This window comes from Panthera pardus, unplaced genomic scaffold (genome assembly GCF_024362965.1).
Source record: "Panthera pardus isolate Hobbes unplaced genomic scaffold, ASM2436296v1 HiC_scaffold_16, whole genome shotgun sequence".
NCBI lineage: Eukaryota > Metazoa > Chordata > Mammalia > Carnivora > Felidae > Panthera > Panthera pardus.
The window spans coordinates 152,371,929-152,395,199 of NW_026526721.1; the positions used below are offsets into that span (position 1 = coordinate 152,371,929).

The window sequence follows — 23,271 nt, forward strand, 5'->3', positions numbered from 1 at the left end:
CTTCCCCTCCCCGTCTTTGTGCTAATCTGTGGAATTTTGTTTTAGCCATAAGGGAGGGGGAGCCAGTGGTGGATTTTATACAGCTTAATGACATGATCAGAAATGTGTTTTGAAAGGCAGATTGACAGTCCCGTCACCACGTAGAAGATGAATTATAGGGTAGCTTCTGGAGGCAGGTAGATGGGTTTGAAGGCATGGCGGTTGCAGTGTTCGAGCAAGAGATGAGTTCCTATTGTATGATGTCCCCGGTAGGAAATTTCCAAAATAGGCAAATCCACAGAGACAGAAAGTAGGGTTGGTGGTTTCTAGGAGCTGGGAGGAGGAGGATGGAGGGGTGCCTGTAACGGGCATTTTTGGGGTGAGGAAAATATCCTGGAATCAGACAGTAGTGATGATCATCGTGCAACCTTGTGACTGTACTGCTGAAAACCACCAAATTGTAGAGTTGTAGGTGGTGAATTCGATGGCATGTGACTCACATACGAGTTTAAAGGGAGGGAGATGTGAAGAGCTCCCCAGTCGGTCAGAAACAGCATAAGGAAGGCTGAGTTGGGGTGCGAGAAACCCAGCGGTAGAGGATTGGCAGTGCTTGGAGACTGGATATTGGCAATGCCCAAGATGAAATAGAGACTGCTTCTGAAGCTTCTAATTTGTAGGAGTGAATTGATAGGGAAAGAAATTCTGGAAAAGGCAAGTTTGCAGAGACGTAAGAAGACGTTTAATGAGTTGTGTGAAATGTTTGAATCAAAGCGAGCACTTAAAAGGAAAGGCCCAGATCGCAGGAGAGACTAGGGGGCAGAACAGAGACACGAGTGCGCGGGAGCGGAGTGAGGCAGCTGATAGAGAGGGTATCTCTTCCCCCCGCACCCCCTTTGAATGGTCATGTCCCATCTGCCCCTTAACCTCAAAGCTGGTGGAGGTCAGTGTTGTTTGTAAATGAAGCTGAATCTTTCTATTACTTTTCAGGCAGAGGCAAGGCTGGCAGCCAAACGGGCTGCTCGGGCAGAAGCGAGAGACATACGCATGAGAGAACTGGAGCGACAACAGAAAGAGGTAATTTGGGGGTGATCCTCGTTTCCTCATTTCATGCCAGTGTCAAAGAAATCAATACTTGGCTGGTTTCCTTTCCTTCCTTCCTTCCTTCCTTCCTTCCTTCCTTCCTTCCTTCCTTCCTTCCTCCTTCCTCCCTCCCCCTCTCCTCCCCTCCCTTTTCTTTCTTTCTTTCTGTCTTCCTTTCTTTCTTTCTTTCCTTCTTTCCTTCTTCTTTTTCTCTTTCTTTCTTTCTTTCCTTTTCTTTCTTTCTTTCTTTCTTTCTTTCTTTCTTTCTTTCTTTCTTTCTTCCTCCTTTCCTTTCCCTTTCTTTTTCTTTCTTTCTTTCTTTCTTTCTTTCTTTCTTTCTTTCTTTCTTTCCAGAGTTATTTATTTATTTATTTATTTATTGGCTAGTTTCCTTCTGATGGAGTATATCTGATTCATGTTGAAACACTGGGAATAGTTTGACCTGATGTGTGTATTTTAACAAGCCATTCTGTGTCAGCAAATTAAATGCAATCTTCCTTTAAATAATAACAGCAGACACCTATACAGCTCTTGCTATGTACATTGTAATAAGTTGTTACGGTATGAAAAGTGCTTTACTTATATCAGGGAGAATCAGCTTAGAGGAGACAAAGTTATTTACTATAGTCCTAATTGTCCTAGAGTTTTGGTTAATTGTATAATGATATCTACATAGTAAAACACTGTGAAGTCATTCAACCTTGTAGTTGTTAAGCATATTTAATAATGGAGGAAGGTATTCACGTAAGAAAATTTAAAAAAAAACAAAAACAAACCCAGCTGTAAGACTGACTGGTAGGACTTCCATCGTGTGTTACAAAAACTAGTATCCATATATAGGGTCAAAAACTACTAGAAAGAAGTGATTACTATCAATACTTTGGTTTGTCATTGGTGGAATTGATTGGTTTTGTTTTCTTCTTAATGCTTTTCTATAGTTCATAAATTTGAATATACCTTTATCAGAAAGAAAACCAAAAAAAAAAAAAAATTCATAGAAATTGGGCTTCTTTAAAATGAAACAAATATTCTTTTTTTTTTTTTTAGTCCTTCCATTCTGAGATTGACTGGCTCTGAAAATTCACATAAAAAATACTTTGGATGCCATATTGGTATAAAGGGGAAAACACCTGCAGAGTAGTATTCAACACTTTATTTTGATATTGATGGTGGATCTTCCGCTAATGGTTTACAGAGGACTGTGTAGACTTTATTCACAAACTCAAAAACAGTTGATACATATGCTGCTTTTAACTTCATATATACTTTCAAATATTGAATGCAGGTCTTGGCTTAAGATGAAAATGTTGCAGTGCATTATAGGAAATTATAGGGAGATGGTTACTAAGCATAAGTTCCATTTCCTCTGAACTACAGAGGGCCGTATATCTCTTCCTTATTGAACACAGTTAACTTCGTGATTTTCTGTATTTTGAACGTGTAGCTTATGTCGAGCTAATGATCACTGCCCCTCAGGGAAGATGTATATGATTGATTGAAGACTTTTGAGAGCATGCCGTATGTTGGAAACTTCAGTTTATGAAACTTTTGTATTTGTAGCACTGTCATTATTCCTTTGACCGGAAATGGGGACAGATTCACAAGTGGCTGGTAGGCCAGGATTGCCTGTCCGCATGTTGTGATCGGTTGCTGAAATAACACAGTCTTGAAGTAAAACATTGACTAATCGTTTGCCAAGTAGGAGTGTTTGGCATGTTTGAACCTAAAGGTCAGAGAGAGTCTCTTCTGGCTGTAGTGGACCAAACGTGTACTTAGAGTCCACCTATTTTCTCTCGTAGTCTAGCCTCACACTTGTGTCATGAGTGCTCTTGACCAAGGAAGACTGAGTAAATGGATGTGTTTTCTTCCTCTGTGTTTGTTTGTTCTTGTCTCCCTCAAATTCGCCCTTCCTTCTTTACTCCTCTCCTTCCCGCCTCCTCTCCCCGCTATCTCCTTCCCTCTCCCCCTTTCTTTCTCTTTTTTTTAAAAAACACTGGGCAGAAATGTCCTCATTGAGAGATGGTGGCCCAAGTCATTCTTGAATTTTCTGTGGAAATTACTCTTATGTTTTCAGTTCTCTCGGCTCCTTTTGGAGTCTTCTCTACCACCGTTCCCAATGTTTTAGTCACAGGAGCAAATTGCGAACCAGTAGAATATTCGTACTTAGGAAGCATTCCTAAATTTGAGCTTTTTTCAGTGTTGTAACTTCCTCAGATGTCTCCTCCTGCAGAGCTTCTTAACCCAGGACGTGAACAGGCTTGGGAGAGGAGCAGGAAGCCTGAAAATCTGCAGAGTGTTGAATACATGGATATTTTTAATGAAATGTCCACAGGTGTTAACGATCACCAGATTCTCAAGGGAATCTTTGACCCCTAAAGGGTTAGGAACCACTAATTGCTGTTAAACAAGACATTTTTATAAGCAAATTCCTTCTGTAGCGGTATTTTGAAGTACATCTGGAATTAAAATATTTATGACTGTATTGAGCTACAGATTTGAAACTTTATCACACTTCTCATGATATTTTAGAAAGGAGAGAAAGATGATGTTTGGTTACTTAAAATTAAGTGAGTTCTCATGTATGTGTTTGTTACTTTGGAATGGAATCTGCCCTTGTCACTAAAGCTAGCCTAATTGGTTTTATTTAAAGTGTCTTCTGCATGAAACTGGGTTATCTTACTGATAATGCATTAGGAACATTTTGTGTGACTCAAGGACATCACTTTTGCTTGCAAATTTTCCATGGAAATATTAGCTTAATTTTTTGAAATTACATATTATAATTCTAAAATTAAGTTGTCTGATTTTATTAGGGCAGACCGACAAACACATGAAAGAAGAAAAGCCTATATTACAAGTCTGATATTTGATTCTTATATTCAAAGGCCGTGAAGATAAACATTTTTTTTTTTTTTAATCTCTGTGAAATGTGTGCAGTTCAGGCAGTGAATGCACTAGATTGTCACAGAAGGGGGAGTGTTTTTGGGTTTGGAGGCTTAGAATGTAAATGGTGACTAACTCAAGTCCCGAATGATAGCTGGGACTCGCAGAGGACATGGGGTTTAGTTTCAGGGGGGAACAGTGATCACTTAACCCCTTCGGACACTTGCTTTTACTCTTTTCAAACTAATTTTTCCTTTCACTTCTCACCTTAGCTCTGTCTCTCTGACTGCTTTCTGTTTGTGAACCTACAGAAATTGGCACGTAATAGTCACAATATAAAATATAAAGAATAATAAATGTATAATAAACCAAACATATACAAAAAGTAGGATTGTCTGTTATCAGAAGGAAAAATCCTCCCGTGTTAGAAATTTCTCCTAAGTTTAACACTGTGTGTGTGTGTGTGTGTGTGTGTGCGCGCGCGCGCGTGTGATGTTGGGAAGTGAACAGGGAAAGCGAGGGCACGGGGCTCAGGAAGGAGCTAACTCTGAGCACGCCTCCGTATGCCAGCGCTGTGTGAGTGCTTTCACACACGTCAGCATTTCGCACGATAGGAGAGGTACCACCATCTCCATTTTCTGGGTCGGGTGACGAAGGATTGGTGAAGTCAGCAACTTGCTCAGCCCCTGGCAGAGCCAGAATTCAAGGGTTGGGGAGAGCACCACGTCTGCCAGTGGGTTGGGAGGTGAAAGGACCGAGCTGAAAGGGCCTCGGTCTTTGTGGGCCTCCAGATAGTCCTAGCGCGTGGCCAGGGCTTCCGTTTGTAAACTGGGCGTCCCCATCAGGAGCACGTTGGTGACCTGGAAGAGAACGTGCCATTTCTGAGGTTTCCTAATTTGAAACTGAGGGAGCGGCTCTAGCCTTGACTTAAATATTACTTGTTGACAGAGAACATGGCCAGGTCTCCTCACGGGGTTGTGGTCTTCTTTCTTAATAAAATCACTTCACCCCCTCATCAGGTGAACTTTGAAAAACAGGCTACATTTCATTTCCACTAATTTAATTTAAATGTATCAAAACGATTTTCCAGAAAGCCTTGAACAAATATATATGCATCTTTGCAGGCATTGCCCTATTTTTGCCACCTTGGATCCTTTATGCTACTAAGGCCTTCCAGGACAATAAAAATGGATTGTTTCCCAGATGGTGGAAGAGAAGGATAGTCAGCCCTGTAGTTGGTACATAGAAACACAGGGTGCCGAATTTTTTTTTCTCTTGGCCCCTGGTGCTATTAATTCAGGAAAAGCCAATTGACAGTTTAAAATACTATTCTAGAAATATGGGAGAAGTGAAGCTGGTTGTTCTTCCAGAGAAGGAGAAATCTCTCAGTAAAAGCCAGACTACCTGGCCATTTTCTTTATGCTCTTATTATATGATCAGTGTGAATTTAGCCAGGAAAGGATGGTCTCTTTATGGTTCAGTGTTCTACTGAGTCAGAATATCCGAATGCTAGTCCCAGCTTTCTGTCTTTGTAGATTCCTACTTAATCTTTTTGAGTTGTGATTTCCTTTACTTTAAAACGAAGGGATCAGACTATATAATCTCTCAGGACCTTTCTAGCACTTAAAAGTAATTCTAGGGTTGGTGCTAGGGTCTTTTATATAAGGGTTTCCTTCTCTTTCATATTTGCCACTGTGCAGAAGTATTCAAAGTCAATAATTTACAACAACCTAAATGCCTGCCTTTTTATACAAAAGCAGTGCTACATGGCAGCCTCTTAAAATATGTGCTTTGTGTCTTTTTTGGTGTAATAAAAATCTGCTTAAGCTTGCCTTACTGTTTATACAGTCACCACTAGCCATATGTGGATAATTAGATTAAAAATAAAAACTTCATTCATCAGTTGCACTTCTAGCATTTCAGGTGGTCAGTAGCCACATGTGGCCAGTGGCTAGCATATTAGCACAAAGAGAACGTTTCCATTTTTATCACAAAGTTCTGGTGGACAGGGCTGGCTTAAGGGGTAGTTTATGACTGGAATAAACTATATTCTCTCACTTTATATTAACTGGCCTGTATGGGTTTACATGTTATTCTGTAGTCTTCTAAGGTCTTTTTAGGCCATTTTTTCCCAAATGGGATTAGAAAGGCTGTGTAAGGTATTTTTATTAAGAATTATTTTTATAGTAGTATAATTAAAAATAAATATGAATTCATCTGTCTTTACTGCATCTCTCATCGGCTGTGCTATTTTTAGAGGTAGGTTTTTAAAAAGTGCTCTTGTGTGGCAGGTGGAATGAAAATAAAGGGTAAAGAAAGGGAAGCAAAAGTAATATAAAAACAGGGAGGGGGACAAAACATAAGAGACTCTGAAATATAGAGAACAAACAGAAGGTTGCTGGGGAGTTGTGGGGGGGGGGGGGGCGCGCTAAATGGGCATTAAGGAATCTACTCCTGAAATCATTGTTGGACTATATGCTAACTAACTTGGATGGAAATTAAAAAATAAATAAATTATATTAAAAAAAAAAAAAAAGAGTAAAGGGAAGATTGAACATTAAACTATGTATGTTGCCCTGGTACCCCAAAGAAGACTGGGAAGGGGCATGCTTGTGTAGTACAAGGTTCTTTAAAGCTAACTAGCCCAGAACTGGTTACCACTTAATAAACTGTACCTACTCTTCTGGGTTTATGCACATGCCCCACAAAACTTTTGGGTTTATAATCTGATAATCAAGGGAAGGGAAGAAACTTGCTTGTCTTCTTGCAGATTGCGTGTGTCTATTATATAAGAAAAATGTAAATCAGTGGTGAACTCCCGGAAGTTCAGAACACCCTGTTGGATATTGAATCATTGAATCATACTGGTGCTTACAAGCAGACTTCTCAACAGATTTGGTCACATGCATTAATGTACAAGGCAGATGACAACCAGGAGGTTTTTTTGAAGGAGACCGAAAGCTCATGACCGAAATACGGCATTGTGGTGTGTCTGTTGAGTTACTGTTTCTGTATTTGAAATGAATGCTCAGACATAGCAACATCTGTGTGTTCTGTGTAATGATCGTGCTGCAGTGCCATGTGTTGAAGTATTGATTCATTTCGGAAAAGACAATGTTAATTAGCTCTGAACCCAGTTGGACAGCTGTGTGTAGATTCTTAATCAATGCAAATTACTTTAACACTTTGGACTTTGAAATTCTGAAAGATCAGAAGTTCCTTACTGTTTCAGTTGATTAGATTCTAGGACTAGTCATTTGATTTCACAGACGCAGGCAGGGCTTAATGCTCCAGTGCTAATAGCTGACTGTGGAAAAGTTTAGAATTGCATTTGGATTTAATCAGCTGTTAGGCTGTGGTCATGGTTGTTGTTTTGCTTTGCTTTGCTTTGCTTTGTTTTTACCGTCTTCATAAAGCATGACTCTTGAGATAACTTTACCAACTCTAAAATATTTATTTAGTTTCTTCTAATTAAAAGTAGCTTTTCATGTTAACAACGCACATTTCGTTATTCTTTTCTGAGTGGTGCAAGAAAACAGGAAGAAATTCTTTTCTGTGAGCACAGAATTATGACCCAGATTTTTTTAGGTCCTTAAACTATCTCTGTATTAAACATTTCTTCCTGCCTTGCATAAATGAACATTCACAATGAGAAAAAAAAATAGATAAAAGTCTACTTTTAATGCTGAATTCAATTTGTTCGTTAAGTACACTTGCTTATTTTTATCTTGGTATACTGTGCTCTTATGGTCATATATAGATTACATTCTACAAGTGGTCAGACATACATACACTTATTAAAATAAAAACATTTCCAAGATGATTTCTACTTTCTTTTTGCCCGAAGCATGTGCCTGCTCCAAACCCAGCTGCTGAAGCTGAGCTGTCCACACCTGCCTGCTATGAGAAGGATGCTGCTGTGCTCTTACCTTAACCGACTGTTCTTTGCTCAGTTGCTGTGATAGACAAGCCTCCGTTCAGCGATTAACTCTCCATGTGCTTTCTCCTTTCCCAGGAAGATTCCGAAAGGGCCCGGTATTCCCACCGGTCCAGTCATCGTCGACCTTCTCTGGTTTGTAATTACCGATAAGCTTGCCCCTGATACTTTTCCTCATTGCCTTCGTGCAGTCACCCTCACACTTATGCTCTGTTTGTTTCTCTTCTTATCAGGGAGTTGAGGATGCACTGTCCATTCGAAGCCTTGGCAGCCACAGGGTTGGTATTTTAAGTTGTTTGCGCTGTGATAGCAGCTTCTGCGTGTGAGCCTTCTGCAGCATTGTTGCCCGAACAATCTGACAGCGTTCATATAGTCCTTTGCCTTTAAAAAAAGAAAAAAGAAAATATTGGCAAAGTCCTTTCATTGGCAAGTGATACTTTCTCTAAATCGTTGCTATAATCAATCTAAATCAATTCTAAAATCATGAATATTTTAATCTATTAACATATATATTTACTATTTTTCTATAAAAGGACCTTTGATTCTGGAAAATTATCACAAAATAGTAAGGTTGACTTCTATGGGATGACATCTGTGTGGTTCAACTTGCAAATTTTCCTACTTTCATATTTTTTTTAAAAAAGCAGTTTATTAAATGGGTTAATTGCTTTGGGGCTTGGTTGACTAATTATAGTTTTATTACATACAAAAATTGAGCTACTGATTTGAAAAATTCCCTGCTTAATCATATTTATAGTAATTACCGTACTTCCACATTTTGATTAACAGTTTGTGGTGTATGCTTCAGCTTCTTAGCACACGTTGCTGTAAATCAAGATAAATGGGAGTTTGTTCATTAAAGGCTTGTATGTTGTGTCAAGACACAGATCTCTTTTTAGACGATTGTGCTTTAAACCTTAAAGCAATGCTTTTAATTTATGTATTGGTAAGATTGTATGTGTGTTATATGTAGGTTTTTCATCAGTCAAATGATCTTTCATGTTGAGGTCTATATTGGTTAACTTTCCCTAAGTCTAGTTTTCTTCCTATCTTGTGTAATATATAAAAGTACACTATAATAACCCAAGTATGATCTGGTATACTAGACACTGATGTGTTTACAGTTCTTAAATGGTCCTTTCCTCTGGTTATGTTCTTACTGGTAGATGTAATCTACTGTCTTTTTACAGTAAGTTAGTAGACTTGTTTTTGAATCAAATAGTTTTGTTAATTGCAAAAGTTTAGATTTATGAGAATATTAACAAGCTTTCACAGTAATCTAATCAGCAGCTTAAGAATGATTTTACCGGAGAACCATTTTTTAAAGATAATGAATTCATCCTGCTTCTCCCTGGAGATACTTTTTTTCCCTTTAGACACTTAGGAAAGAATCATACAGGGAGTTAGTCAACAAAAGCTTAAAAGTTGAGTGTCGGGGGCTTTGAAAATCATCTCTCCCCACTTTTTAAAAATTTATGGCTTTTTTCTTTGCTTTCCATTATAATGTTCATAGTGTGAAGTTTCACACAGTTATTATCATCAAGCTGGTTATTTAAATTTCTATGTGGTCTCAGGCAAACTTGACTATATATTAGTTATATTTGTTTATTCGAACAGTAAAACCATCTAAGTTTGACCTAATTTAGGAACCTTTAAAACAAATCTTCAAATAAGCACAACAGAAATTAAACGTGCAGTTAAACTAATAAGGAATTGATTACCCTGAGTGTCTATAAAGTAATAATGAGGATTTTCTTACTATGGAAATTATATAATTAAATAACTTGAAGATAAAAGTAGATCTTCACAGTATTTTATTTCACTGTGGTAACTATGAAAATTTCCTATTATGGTATAATTTGGGAGTTTTGGTATTTCTTTGTCAGTTATTAAAGAAATTTTTTTAATGTTTATTTTTGAGAGAGACCGAGTGCGAGTGGGGGAGGGGCAGAGAGCGAGGACAACACAGAATCCAAAGGAAGCAGACTCCAGGCTCTGAGATACCAGCACAGAGCTTGACGCGGGGCTCAAACTCACGAGAACTCACGAAACTGTGAGATCATGACCTGAGCCGAAATCGGATGCTCAACCGACGGAGCTACCCAGGCACCCCCGTCAGTTATTGTGTAAAATTTTTCTTTTAAAACTTGTATTTGATGTGTGAAAACTAGCGGTACCTGGATGTGAGGGCAGATATAGTTAAGGTTTTCTGCCCCATTCTTAGGACTTTGATCTTTGATTTTTGTCCAATTAACTTTCAGTACTTTTTGTGACAAATGGCCCGCCAGAAGGTATTTGGGCTGGAAATGGTGTTCTTGCTAGAGACATTCTATATAAAAATAAAAAGAGCAAAGATAGTTCAGAACTGAGAATGGTTGGTTTGGGGGAAAGAGGATGAAATCAAAGCCCTGAGCTTAGAATTTAAAGTCTGTTTCTTTAAAAAACAATCTCCCTTTAAAAAACATCTTACAAATGCTCGGTCACTGCTTTTTATACTGAAATACAAGAAGACTGTAAAGTAGACGTCCAAAATTAGAAAGCTGAGGTGAGCTTGAACTAGAGCAGTAGGGGTACATGGCAGGTTCTTATTGGTGCCGATTTTTACTGTTACAAATATTAGTTCCTATTTAATTATCAATAGCCTTAGTCTAATTTTAATGGATTTGCTTTTAATATGCTTGCGATTTCTGTTTTGTCATTTACTACTACACTGTTTAATTCCATGGAAGAGCCCATCGAAGGACATGACTGGGACACACTGGAGCAGAGCCAGTTCACCCAAAAGGAAAGACATCATGGTGTGCAGTTCAGAAAACTGTGCAGTGTTAATATTGTGCATCCACTGCTGACTTGGAGAGTTTTGTGGGCTTGAGTAATAGGTGTATATTCTGATGGAGATTGTCACTTGCTGAACTTTGTTTCCACAACTTGTTTGCTGTATTTCTTTTAATTTTATTTCAAATGAAGACTTTCAGGTAACTGTCTGTGAGAGAAAAAAAAAAAATTTTAATATACCATAATAGCATTTTGGAAATGTTTTAGCTAGAGTCCTTCAGTGTCTTCAGTTCTCCCTCCTTTGATGAGTCATTTGTTTCTAAACAACATAAATGCCAATTGGCAGGTACTGAGGGATTCTTTTCATCTGCCCAGTTGTTTTAGTAGCAGTTGGAGTGCCAACTTATGGATATCTTAGCAGTTAGATTCAACGGTTTTTTAAAAAGAAACAGCTGAACTCTGCATTACGTTGTGGGAAAGGAAAATCGAAATAGGTCAATTTCAATTCAACTTGTTAAATCCTGTTTAAATCCTATGCCTCTGTAAAATGCCATTGGTGCCACAGAGAGGATCAGAGAACAGAAGACATGCCTGTTTTCTTCAGTGAACTGATCTGGTTGGGAGGGTGGAATAGTTTATATGCAAGAATGTGTGGCTTGAGTGATACGTACTTTAGTGATGGTATTTTCTTTTAAACAAAAAAGATACTTTGTTGACTGAGAAAAGACCCAAGTGGAATTTCTATAGAGAAGGAACTTTACTTTCCGGGAAATGTCACTCACCATACAGAGACATTTTATCATTGCACATAATTTACCAAATGCACACCTTTAGGCGTTTAAAAAATTTTTGGATAAACAGATTTTTTTTTTTGCATATGTAATAACACTCTTTATTTCTTGCCTCTTCTGGGTAAGATTGCTTAAAAGGTATAAGCTAGAATGCTTAAAAAACAAAATTAGGAAACCAGAAATCTCAGTAGTTACTATTTTATTGAGTTTCTTGGATTTGAAATGTACTGTTACGCCTATTATCTTATTTTCTTAGAGACTGTACATGAAGTGTGGTTTTTCTGGTCTTACCATAAGTTTTCCGTATTTTTCCTTTATTTATATTTTTAACGTATGTATGTATACTGTGCATTCCGCACTTTGCTCGGACTAAGTTTCCAGTTTTGTCCAGTGTTTTCAGTTTTTAGTTTAGTCGAGAAGGGCAGTTTTTCACCTGTTTGTCCACAGGCAGCTCCAAGGGAACTTCTTCCTACACTTTGACGCTGCATTTGTTTTTTTGTAAGCCTGATTATATTACATGCTCTCGCTTCGTTATTCATGCCTTGCTTTTGTCACGTTTTAAACAATGGGAAATGATGGTAATGGTCACAATAATAAAAAGTAAAACCTCTTTTAACTTCAGAATGCTTAATTCCTGCATTTAAAGGCTTCCTTGGGATGTTTCATGCTCTAGTGTACTGAGATCGAATCGTCTCACCATTACCGATGATGAATTCTGTGTCTGAAAGAGAACATGTGGTTTTACATGTACATACAGTTTAGCAATAACTTACACTAGGAAAGTGTGGGTGAGGGGAGGAATATTTTTTAATCCGCATGTAACAACGTTTGCGTATAATTTGGGGCTTTTAATAGTGCTGGATCTTTTTTAAATTAAGTTTTTATTTAAATTCCAGTTAGTTTGGATTTTTAATCTATGCAAATGTTGCTTTTTCCTCTTTATATTTCTGATTTTGGAACTGCAACCAACTGTCACCTTTCTCTGAAATCCAGTATGATGCTCTCAAGGATAGATCATCAAGACTTTCATCATTAGTATGTAGTGCATGATTTTGTGTTAAATGTAGAGTTTTACTTTATAAATGCCTAATGATGCTAATCATAGATTATGACTAACTTTCACAGGTTTGTTATTATGTTTTGGGGAAAGAATATGGCCAACAATACAATCGTGGCATAATTTAATATTTGAATCATTTTTCTTTTAGAATTTCAGGATCAGATAAAAATGATTTACTTCCCTATTTAGGACTAAGATTGGTAGTAACTTCTTTTTTTAGAGTGATAAACCACCCAGCTGACACATGTGCGTTGCCCAGAAGACATGTTTCTGGCAGTGTTTGATGCTCACTGAACTATAGACCCTGCTGTGTTTCGCGTTTATGTGTGTGTCCCAACCCAGCAGGTGTGAAGTTACTAAACAGGAAACAGCCAGCAGTGGGAGATGATGCCTGAAACATCAGTTATGTTCGCTTCTATTTGCTTGATTTGGTTCGTTTTTTTATGTGTGTCATCTTAGCCAAGGAAGTATAGTTATAGCATGTTTTCCTTGGGTTATGTCAGTAGATTGCCTGAGTTTCTAGATTGTATAGTCATCTCTTAAAATGTTCAGGGTAACGTATACATGGAAGGTTATGCATATTCAAAAAAGGAAAGTGAGTGGACAGATTCAGGATCGAGCTCTGTGTGTGTCAGATGGTTGGCCTGGAGCAGACTAGTGATAGCTAGGACGCTTCTGCCCGCACCTCCTCGTTTCACATGAGCCGTGCATAGCTGTACTGGGTTTCTTGTCTCCCCATTGACCTGTATAGTAGTATTTCTGTCCTTTATTCCCTCGTATACACTTGCTCTGCACACCTGGGAGAAGTTATGTATTGAGACGGTCTGTCTTCCTAGGACCTGCGTGTAAGGCCGTTGTCTGGTAATGCTCTTGCTACAAGGGACAATCCATTCCATGTTGGCTGTTTTCTTCCTGAGCAGCGCGTGCTGTGGGACGACTAACTTGGGTCAAGGGTGCATTCTTGGGCAAAGCAGTGTCCTGTTCTTTCTCTCTTGTTTTGGTTGATCCCAAAGGATTGCCCTTTGGCTCTTAGCTGAGGACAACCTAGAAGGAGGTGGACCCTCTTGTCACCCATGTCTTTATGAAGAAGATAGAAGGACTCAAATAAAGGGTGGGGAGAACATCCCCACAGATCCCCTGCCTGGCTCTGCGTCGTAATTGCATCTTTTTTAGCTGGTTACACATGGAGCCGATGGCACGGGGAGCGGGGAGTGCAGATGCGTAGAGGTGCTGGAGATCTTAGCTAGTCGAGGGCAGTGAATCATTTACTAACAGCTGGGAAGTAGATTGCATGGGGACTACTCTGTATCTCATGCATCTTTCTGTGTCTAATTTTAAAACAGATTTTGTGAAGTGATTGTTAAAACTTCACCATATGATCATTAAGGTTAACTTCCAATGTTTGTTTCCAGAATCATTCTTACAGTCACTCTTACGGAATGAAGAAGAGGTCTTCTGGTTCTCGTAAAGACCCACTGGTTAGTTGTGTTCTCTCTCATGTCCCACTATCTTGCGCTGCTGTAAAATTCACGGATTACTTTTAGGGAACTTGAGAATTATGATTGCAACTTCGGTGTGCCTTAGGCGTTATTGCAATCTGATACCATACTGAAACATTATTCAGAATCTTACTTAAAAGTAATTTTGTTTTCACTTACAGGATTTACTGTCAAGTTAATACAAGAAGTTCCTTAACCACCTGTTTTCATTTATGAACTGTCTTTTGGCATATACTTCAAGAATACGCTTAGTGAGATTTTTATCCTTATTTTAGAAATTTGAATTGATTTAGTTGTGGTAGTATCGGCAATGCCAAACTCACAAATAGGTTTCATTCTGAGAGTTTGTAGGTTAAACTTTGGGAACGTGGAATGAGTTTTCTGGTAGAAACAATGAAGTTTGTGTTAGCAGAGTTCCCATGCTGTCTTGCAGAGAACTCTTTAACCTACAATGCCGTGAAGCCACAGAACCAACAACAGTGCTCCATTGCAGCCGCTTCCAGCCACTCTGCTAGAAAAAGCGTGTCCAGAATGCCCGTTTGGGGTGCGAGGAACACCTCTTCCTGTTAGGCTGCCGCAGTACTGGCAGGAAGATCAGTCCCAAGCTCCCCTGCTAACTAGTTCTGTGGACAGGGCTCTGATATTTGGTGGGGTGAGAGAGGGTCGGTGGGCTTTGGCGCAGAGGACACAGGACAGAATGTGATGGAGAGGACATTTGTGAGAGGTGGGGGCTGAAGCATTGGGAGCTCTGGGGAGAGGTGAGTCCTGGTGCCTTGTTGAGGGCGTGGTACAGGGAGGCAAGGCCTGGAGTGGCAGGGGGGCGGTGGGAGGAGGGGTGCCCCCCGACTGCAGGGGGATTCGGTCAGGGATTGCTTACATTTCTTCAACTTCTAGTAAAGAAGATGGCTGGATAAATTAGAAAGGGAATTTTGTAGATGATTTTCTCTCTGTGAAGCAACCACAGTCTGTAAAATGGGTTATTTTGTGCAGTGTATTGAAAATGAACTTGCCATGGAGGTTTTAGGCCAAACCTCTTCAGTAAACACGTGCACTCCATCTTTGGTAACGTAATTCGATCAGTTCATTTTGACAAATAATGGGATTAGGAGAAGTTTGGAAAGAAAAAAGACTTTAATATTTTCTGTGACATTGCCAAATGGAATTGTAATTGGTAATTACTAAATGGTAATTATAATGGTAATTATAAATGGCAGTTCCTCAGTTGTCCTGGATTTTTCAAGGATGTCACTAAATGTGACATGAGAATAAATCACTATCATTTCTGTTTCATTTTGACTGAGGGTTTATGCTCATGTTTTTAAAGTCAAAAAGTTAGTAGTGACTTGGTTTGAAAACAGTTAACCTTTAGTATTAGTCTTGTTTTGGAGACTTGACATAATTATTATTGTAACTTTTACTTAATGCAATTCAGTGCTTTAAAGTCACTGTTTTGGAGGAGAGGGGTTTGGCAGTAGTGGAGTCTGCCTTTGTGCATTGGCAACGTTTAACCTAAGAAAAGTGTTTAATTTTACTTTCTGCAGAGTGGCCTCTACTTTGACCAGAGAAACTATAGCAGTCTGAGGCATAGCAAACCCACCTCTGCCTACTACACTCGGGTTCGTCTCAAGCTTTTTGGCTTCGTGTGTTTTATTATCCAACTTTAACACATTTCTAACCCTCGATTTTGCCTTTTGACTAGTTCGAACTAATCTGTGAACGGCTGTGTGTCCCCTGGTTTGTGGTGACTGTATTCATATAGTCTGTGTGAGTGTATCTTCACACACTGGGAACTATTGAATCACCGTTGTTGTAAGTGAGTACCATTTTCTTCCCATTTTTTAAAGTGAAAAAACTTAACATATAAAAAAGTTCAAACACATCAGTAAATTTAAAAGACATTCCATACATGGTGCATAGTACATTTAAAATAATTCATCTGTCGAAGCCTGCGCACACAGCTTGCTCTTATTTGCCCTGTCTGATGGGCTTGGGAAAAGGAACTGAAAATTGTATTTTCAAATGATGTCAGAAAAAAGAAAGATTTAATTCCATTTGAGAGTGCTGTGCCTTGTCGGTGCTTTGGCTTTGTTGTGACCACTACAGTTTATCTGATTAAACGAAGGCACTTGGTCCACGGCTTGTAAGACTTTGAAAGACTGGCTTTCTCATCCATTTGGAAAACAGTGTTTATAGTGATGGCTTGGAGCTCATTTACCTGGTTCCTCAGCAGTCGGGCTAAGCCCATCAGGGGTCTGCTGTGAGACCACAGAATGCCCCAGGAACTACTGGCGACCTGCGTGTGGCCACCATCCTCCACAGGCCCTGTGCCGTGACCCCCCTTTCCTGGAGTGTTTTCTTGGGCTGCCACACTACCCTCCTGACGTTACTGTTGAAAGCCCAGTAGGACTTAAACCCATTTATGGAAAACTATTCCAGGTGTTTTTGTTACTTATCCCTTAAGATGGGTACTCAAAGATTTTTTTTTAACATTGATTCGTTTTTGAGAGGAGAGAGAGAGTGGGAGAGCAAGAGAGCACAAGCAGGGGCAGGGCAGAGAGAGAGGGAGACGCAGAATCCGAAGCAGGCTCCAGGCTCCGAGCCCAAAGTGCAGAGCCCGATGCGGGGCTCGAACTCGTGAACCGTGAGATCATGACCTGAGCCAGCCGAAGTCAGAGGCTCAACCAACTGAGTGAGCCACCCGGGCGCCCTCAAAAAGATTTCTAATGACTAATTTTTTTCCACTTGTGTGTTCCTTAACTGCCTTAAGCACTCAGGAATTGCTAATAAATTGTGCAGTATAGAATAAACGTGACTTCTGCTTTCGTGTTGGAGAGACCAGTTCTTTTGTTTTGCTCAGTTACCTTGTTCCGTTTTGCTTTTGTTTCTTAACAGTCTTCTTCCCTGTGTAGTGACCCTCTGGCGACATCAAGGAGCAACAGGGTTAGTACTTTCTGAGAAGTGTGTTGCCTTCATCGCTACCAGTTGCTTTTCTTTGGGTGAGATCGTGCACTTTTTTCATAGGCCTCTTCCACCGCAGATTCTGGTCTGCTGAGAAGTACCAGTCTGGTTCGTATTGCTCTCTTCCAGTGCGTGTACCCCCGGGGGAGCCCCTGTCATGGCGCTGACTCTGGCTTGACGGCTTTCCTCCACAACAGTCAGGGACACATGGCTTTGATGCTGTGTGTCCTGCAGGATGTGCTGCCTGTGTTTAACGTGCAAAACTTTATGGTGGTAGAAAGGCCCCTGGTTTCCAGACACGGCTGGCTGTCGGTAGGCCCTTGCTTAGGATTGGTTCCTGTGGAGAAGGCCGACCTGCATGGGCCCCACTTCACTTGTGTCCTTTTGTGAGATGGCTGCCCATGCACAGCGGCCATGTCTTTCTTTGGGACAGCTGTGGCCTTGGCCACGTTAATACCAGGCTCTAATAAAGCAAGCTGACTAGAAAGCGGAAGCCATCGCTCTGTGTAACGTGCGACTTGTGAGCCGGTTGCTTTCGAGCTGCTGCTTGTTTGCCGGGGCCTGTTCTCGTAGACCGGCACCTTAGGGCTCCGTAGTTTCGTTTCATTGTGCCGGTGGGCGAAATGCTTTCTGTCCCTCGCTTTCCTTTTCTGCTCGGAGAATAAATTCGTAAGTGTTCCTTCTCCTAGCTTCGTCACACAATGATGGGAGGAAATACTGTAACTAAGGGCGCTATTTAAACGAAGCGTGAGCTTGAGGTTTTAATGGGATCGATGCGGGGCTTCACGCGTATCAGTGGGTGTTCTCGCCTGAGATACCACTCTTTGACGCTCTTTTGGAACTGAGTACTGCAAAGACGTTGTGACATTTTCCAAACAACTTGGATGCTGAATAAATAGATAAATGGCATTTTCTCTGTTCTGTAGGTGTCGTTGTATGACGGCGGATTATATAACCCTTACGGGTCTCGAACTGTAAGTCCAGCCGGAGGGAGGTGGTGACGAGGGTGATGTGCAGGTGGGCACAGTTCCCTTACAAAGGGAAAGTCACTTCATCTGACCTGCAGTGGCTCTGTAAGCAGCGACCCGTGAGCTAGCCATTTGTGACTCTCCCCCAAGCCGTGAGCAAGTGCCTGCCGGAAATCATGGCTCAAAGTCTGAAGGGAACGTAGGCAGAGGAACCTCTTTTCCTGCTCACTAGTCCCGCAGAAAGAGGATGAGAGCAGTGCTCCTCCGGGCATCCCCTTCCCCTTCTCAGCCTCCTGCCGAGCGATGCCGGGTCTGAAGGGTTGTGGGGGAGGCAGGGTTCCAGACAGGGAGTAGCCAGCACCTTCCCTCTGGGAGCCAGCAGCCACTTAGGGTCCAGGGTCCTTAATGTATTCCCAGCAGGAAAGGGAGCTGGCCATTACTGTAAAACCTTTCTTCTTGGAAACTTTATAGCCATCCGAATACAGTTCCTACTCCTCAAGAACGAGTTCGGCCCGAAGCAGTCCTGTGGTGAGCTGTCTGGTCTCTTTGCATGCTGTATAGACACTTGGGGTTGTTTAATTAACCTGTACTCACAGTTCAGAAGACTGAGGATGTGTGTTTCACTCCTGTGCGTGGATTATCATGGGCTGTCAGAGCACAAACTCAGGTGTACTAATTTGTCCTAATTGGTGGTTTCTGTATGAATGTGGCTTTGTACATAATTTCTTAAATGAGTCTGGAACCAATGCCATTAAAGTTTAAAAAATGTTGTACTGTCATTTATGTGAACTTCTTGTCTTGTTAGTGGTGATAATTCAAAAGATGGGGTTGATCATCCTGAATTTCTCCCCTCCCTCCGTTTCTGCTTCCTGCGTTGAGCCATTTCACTTGCCTGCCAGCACTTCAGGGATCAGTGTTGTGAAAGGAGAAGGAGTAAAACAAGCCAGCTTCTAAAAATTGTTACATAAAAGACAAAACTGGGACAGTTCTAATCACCTAATCTTTCTGGAATATTAAAACATTTTTTATTTTATTAAAAAAATTTTTTTTAAATCTTTATTTATTTTTGAGAGAGAGAGAGAGAGAGAGAGCAAGTCAGGGAGGAACAGAGAGAGGCAGATACAGAATCCAAAGCAGGCTCCAGGCTCCGAGCTGTCAGCACAGAGCCCGACACGGGGCTCGAACTCACAAACTGTGAGATCATGAAGTCGGACGCTTAACTGACTGAGCCACCCAGGCACCCCAAAACATTTTTTAAACATTTTTAAAGTTATAAAAGTGGTATTAGCCTAAGGAAAGTCCAAATTAAAAATCCCTTGATGCTTTCCCCCATTTCTCTTCCCCCAAATGCAGGCTCTGTCCTCGTATATCCTTTCAGAGATACATTACGCATACACGAGTGTCCTTTATTTGACCAGTATGTATATGTATACAGATTGTGCCTCAGCTTGTTTTCTTTACTTAAAGTCTCTTTTTTGTATCCATACGTAAAGATTTATTCCATTCTTTTTTTGACATTTAAAATATTTTTTGGAAATGTTAATTTTTTAAGACAGAGAGCGAGAGTGCATCGTGTGTGAGGACAAGCAGGGGAGGGGCAGAGAGAAGGAGAGAGAGAGAGAGAGAATCCTAAGCAGGCTCTGCGCTGTCAGTCCAGTGCAGGGCTCAGACTCACAAACTGTGAGATCATGACCTGAGCTGACATCAAGAGTTGCGTGCCCACCCCGCTGAGCCACCCAGGCACCCTTGACATTTAAAAGATTTTTAAAAAGTAAACTATGTTCCTTTCTCTACTGAATGCTTTTTGGAGATAGTTTTTTTTTTTTTTGTCAGCACTTTCTTTTTAATGGCAATCTATTGTTTCATTAGTGCATGAATTGTACATTTCTTTTTGAGGATTTCTTGGATATATTTTATGTTTTGGTCCGGGTACTGCTTTTCTTTTTTGTTTTTAAATTGAAGTATAGTTGGCGTCCAGTGTTACATTACTTTCCGGTTTGCAACACAGTAATTGGACGAGGCTATCCATTCTGTGTTTGCCACAATGCATCTGTCACTGTTCAACACTGTTACAGTTCCATTGTCTGTATTCTCTATGCTGTAGCTTTTATCCTTGTGATTTAGTCATCACATAACTGGAAGTTTGTATTTCCCACTCCCCTACCCATGGACATTTAGGGTTGCCAAAGTTTTGTTACTAAACACTTGCATAGTGGACTTTCTTACACAAGTATATTTTTGTGTACATATGAGTAGATCTCATACCAGGTAAATTGCTAATCCTAACATGATAGGGGTCAAAGAGTATATACATTAAAATTATGATGTACGTTGCCGTATTGCCCACCAAGAAGACCGTACTAATTTATTTTTCCAGTGGCAAAGGATGACTTTAAGAACTACCTTGTTATTCTTGACAATGTCAAAATCGGAGAAGTTACTTTTTTAAAAAAAATGTTTATTTTTGAGAGAGAGAAAGAGAACACGCAAGCACACGAGTAGGGGAGGGGCAGAGAGAAAGGGCGTCAGAGGATCCTAAGCAGGCTCTGTGCTGACAGCAGGGAGCCCAGTGTGGGGCTTGAACTCACGAACCATGAGATCATGACCTGAGCCAAAGTCAGATGCTTAAGTGACTGAGCCACCCAGGCGTGCTGGAGAAATTATTAAAGCAGTTTCTTAACGTTCGATACAGATTGTTTTTGTGGAATGGAGTAAGTGGACTACGTAGGTTTTCTTTTATATGTGTGTTTGACTCTGTTCTCCTGCCATTTCCAAGTGGCACTTCTCAAGAATTCTGCTCCTTTACTTAACGAAAATGTGCACAGGAATGTTTAAGGAGATAAAGGTTTTTTGATAGAAGTGGGGAGTTTACTTTTACCTGACTCCATAATAAAATTCCACTTGGCAATTCTTGGGCCTGGTAGCATTTTTAATGTACCAACGTAATGACCCCTTGCCAACAAAATTACGGTAATGTATTTTCAGTCAAGCATAGAATCTTGTCCTTGTGTGCTTGCTACGTGCTATTTCATTTGGACGTTGGGTTCAGAGTTATTATCTTAGTGATGCCAGAATGGTTCCTCAGTGATGTCAGAATGGAGGTAGCCTTCGCCTGTGGAAGAGGAGTCTTCTAGGGCTGGTGAAATAGGAAGAAAACTATAGGGTGATGTTAGAAATAGCTCCACTCATTGCATAGGAATGAGTAAAGGAAACTAAGAATCATCATTTCAGTGTCCTTGCTGGTAGGCGATTCTTTGACTTACATCATTTCCCCAGAAGATATTCGTATATTTTCTCTCCCAAACTGAAACGTCAAGTACGCTAACTGACCCCGGACGGGATCCCAAGGGGCCTGGGGGTTTAAAAAGCATGAGACCCTGGCGGCTTCTGGTTGGTCTGTTGCTACCCCAGCCCCTCACTCCTGTCCTCTTTTCTTCTGTAAGTTAAATGAAAGATAAAGTAGCCTTTTATTCTGTGTGCTCTTTGGAAGCATCTGTTGGTTTTTAGGGCTAGTTTATTACAGCTTGAAGGCCCTTTTCTGTCTGATGGTGCATGCTACACGGTGCCATTGGATGCTCACGTATGGTATCTGCATGCTTCTCGAAACCTCACCTAACGTGCCTACGGTCAGGTGAGACCTGCAGTGAAACCGCCTCGCTTTCATTACCTGCTTTCGCCGTCCATACTTCACCGACGATGGCAGTGCAAGCGTCCGGTCTTCTGGTCGTGCCAGTCACGGGCGAAGGGACGGCGTGGTGAGCGTGGTTTGCATGCAGACACACACAGTGAGTTTTAAACTTGCACCAGTGTGTGATCACGCGAAATCTGTCGGGAAGTGACATTTGCATTTGGCAAAAGGAGCATTTTCCTCAGATTTCGCTTACATGAGTAATTTGCCTTCAGAAACGTGTTCCCGCGACTGCGTGTTCTCTGGGGGCTGTGGAAACTTTCATGAGTAACTTGCCTGCTCACACCCCTAACGGGCTAGTCTTTGCCTATTTGAAAGTTTTTCACTTTCTATACTTTGTTGCTATTTCATTCACATGCATTTATGTGCACAGTTCACCACAAACAAGTTTCTCAAGCAAAATTAATGCTCCGCTCTGTGTAAAACTCGTAACCATGGATTACAGATCATGTTGCGGTCAGTTGCTTTCTTCGCTGTGTATTTAAGACGTATTGTTTGTTGTTTACATATCTTTTAAGACCTGTGAGCTTTTTAAGAGTTGTTGATGGCAAAACTTAAAAATTCTGGTCTTAGAATTCAACGAGCTTAATAATTGTAGAGGCAGCAAATAGCTGGGTTAGACTATACAAAGTAAATAATTTCAGATTATTCTTTTTGATGAAGCTGGAAGTTTTACAGAGAGCTGACGGCATGTTTGCGACATATAAGAATTGATTTGAAAGTTACATTGGTAAGGATGGGATGTCAGCTTAGAGCTAGCAAAAAGAACCATGTTTTGTGAAAGATTGTAATAGATGTGAAGTTTCCTTAGAGAAGAGGAACACCAAATGTTTGTGAGATTTCTTGCCAAGAATGCAGTGATCTAATGAAGGCAGTTGTGGTCCATCGGCGAGCCCGTTAGAGCTCATACTCCTAGCTGAAGGAGAAAAAACAAGCCAGGCCACCTGAAAGCCCCTGGGAGAGCGATGGAGTTGAAAGGGCAGGGACTTTAAAGTCACGATGCCTGGCTTTGAGCCACTTCCACAACCTCTTAGTTGTGGTAATTGCAGTTTATTTGCAGTGGGGATGTTAGTGACTGTCTTTGTGGGAGGGCTTAATATATGCATTAAATGAATTAGTATGTGGAAAATACCTACCGCAATTCGGAGACGGTAGGAACCGGTAAAATATTAGGTATGTGTAAATCTAAGTTGTATTACTGTTAGTGTGAATAAAAATACCGTTGCTTGACTGCAGTTGCCCTTAGCAAAACTTCACATTGTAGGCCTTTTTTGTCTCTGTGGATGGACTTCCAGATTCCATTCCTGGAAGGGAAGAGTTTTTAAGCCAGGCAATCAGACAGAGCTGAGGCAAGGAAAGCTGATGAGTGAGGTAAAAAATACTCCTTTATTAATTCAACAAATGTTTAGGGAGTAAAGTGCTGGCGGGCCAGACAGATCAGGTTTCTGACCTCCTAGAGCTTATATCCTTGTGAAAGAAATAGAAGGTAGGTAAGCAGAGGAAGATGAAAAGAGAGTAAGTAACCCCGGGAACTGTGAAGAGAAAAGCAGGGACAGGACAGGGAACGTGAAGGGACGCGTGTGTGTGTGTGCAAGTCCCTTTGGACGGGGTGGTCGGAGAAGGCTTCCCCAAGGAAAGTGACCTTTGAGCTGA

The 23,271-nt window shown here is 40.7% G+C and overlaps 1 protein-coding gene across 20 annotated transcripts in view; it reads left to right on the top strand.

Moving 5' to 3' along the window:
- LRRFIP2 (LRR binding FLII interacting protein 2) overlaps positions 1–23,271 on the top strand; it is a 105,392-nt gene that overhangs the window by 36,891 nt on the left and 45,230 nt on the right. For 10 of the 20 annotated variants that reach the window (XM_053904015.1, XM_053904023.1, XM_053904026.1 and 7 more), the window contains 12 exons: positions 967–1,053; positions 2,620–2,670; positions 7,958–8,014; positions 8,113–8,157; positions 12,439–12,480; positions 13,918–13,983; positions 15,546–15,620; positions 16,897–16,944; positions 17,026–17,070; positions 17,889–17,936; positions 18,402–18,463; positions 21,622–21,685. In XM_053904015.1, the coding sequence (XP_053759990.1) occupies positions 967–1,053; positions 2,620–2,670; positions 7,958–8,014; positions 8,113–8,157; positions 12,439–12,480; positions 13,918–13,983; positions 15,546–15,620; positions 16,897–16,944; positions 17,026–17,070; positions 17,889–17,936; positions 18,402–18,463; positions 21,622–21,685 (690 nt within the window). The remainder of the gene's footprint in view (positions 1–966; positions 1,054–2,619; positions 2,671–7,957; positions 8,015–8,112; positions 8,158–12,438; positions 12,481–13,917; positions 13,984–15,545; positions 15,621–16,896; positions 16,945–17,025; positions 17,071–17,888; positions 17,937–18,401; positions 18,464–21,621; positions 21,686–23,271) is intronic. The other 10 variants (XM_053904030.1, XM_053904033.1, XM_019418675.2 and 7 more) reach the window with 4 other exon arrangements.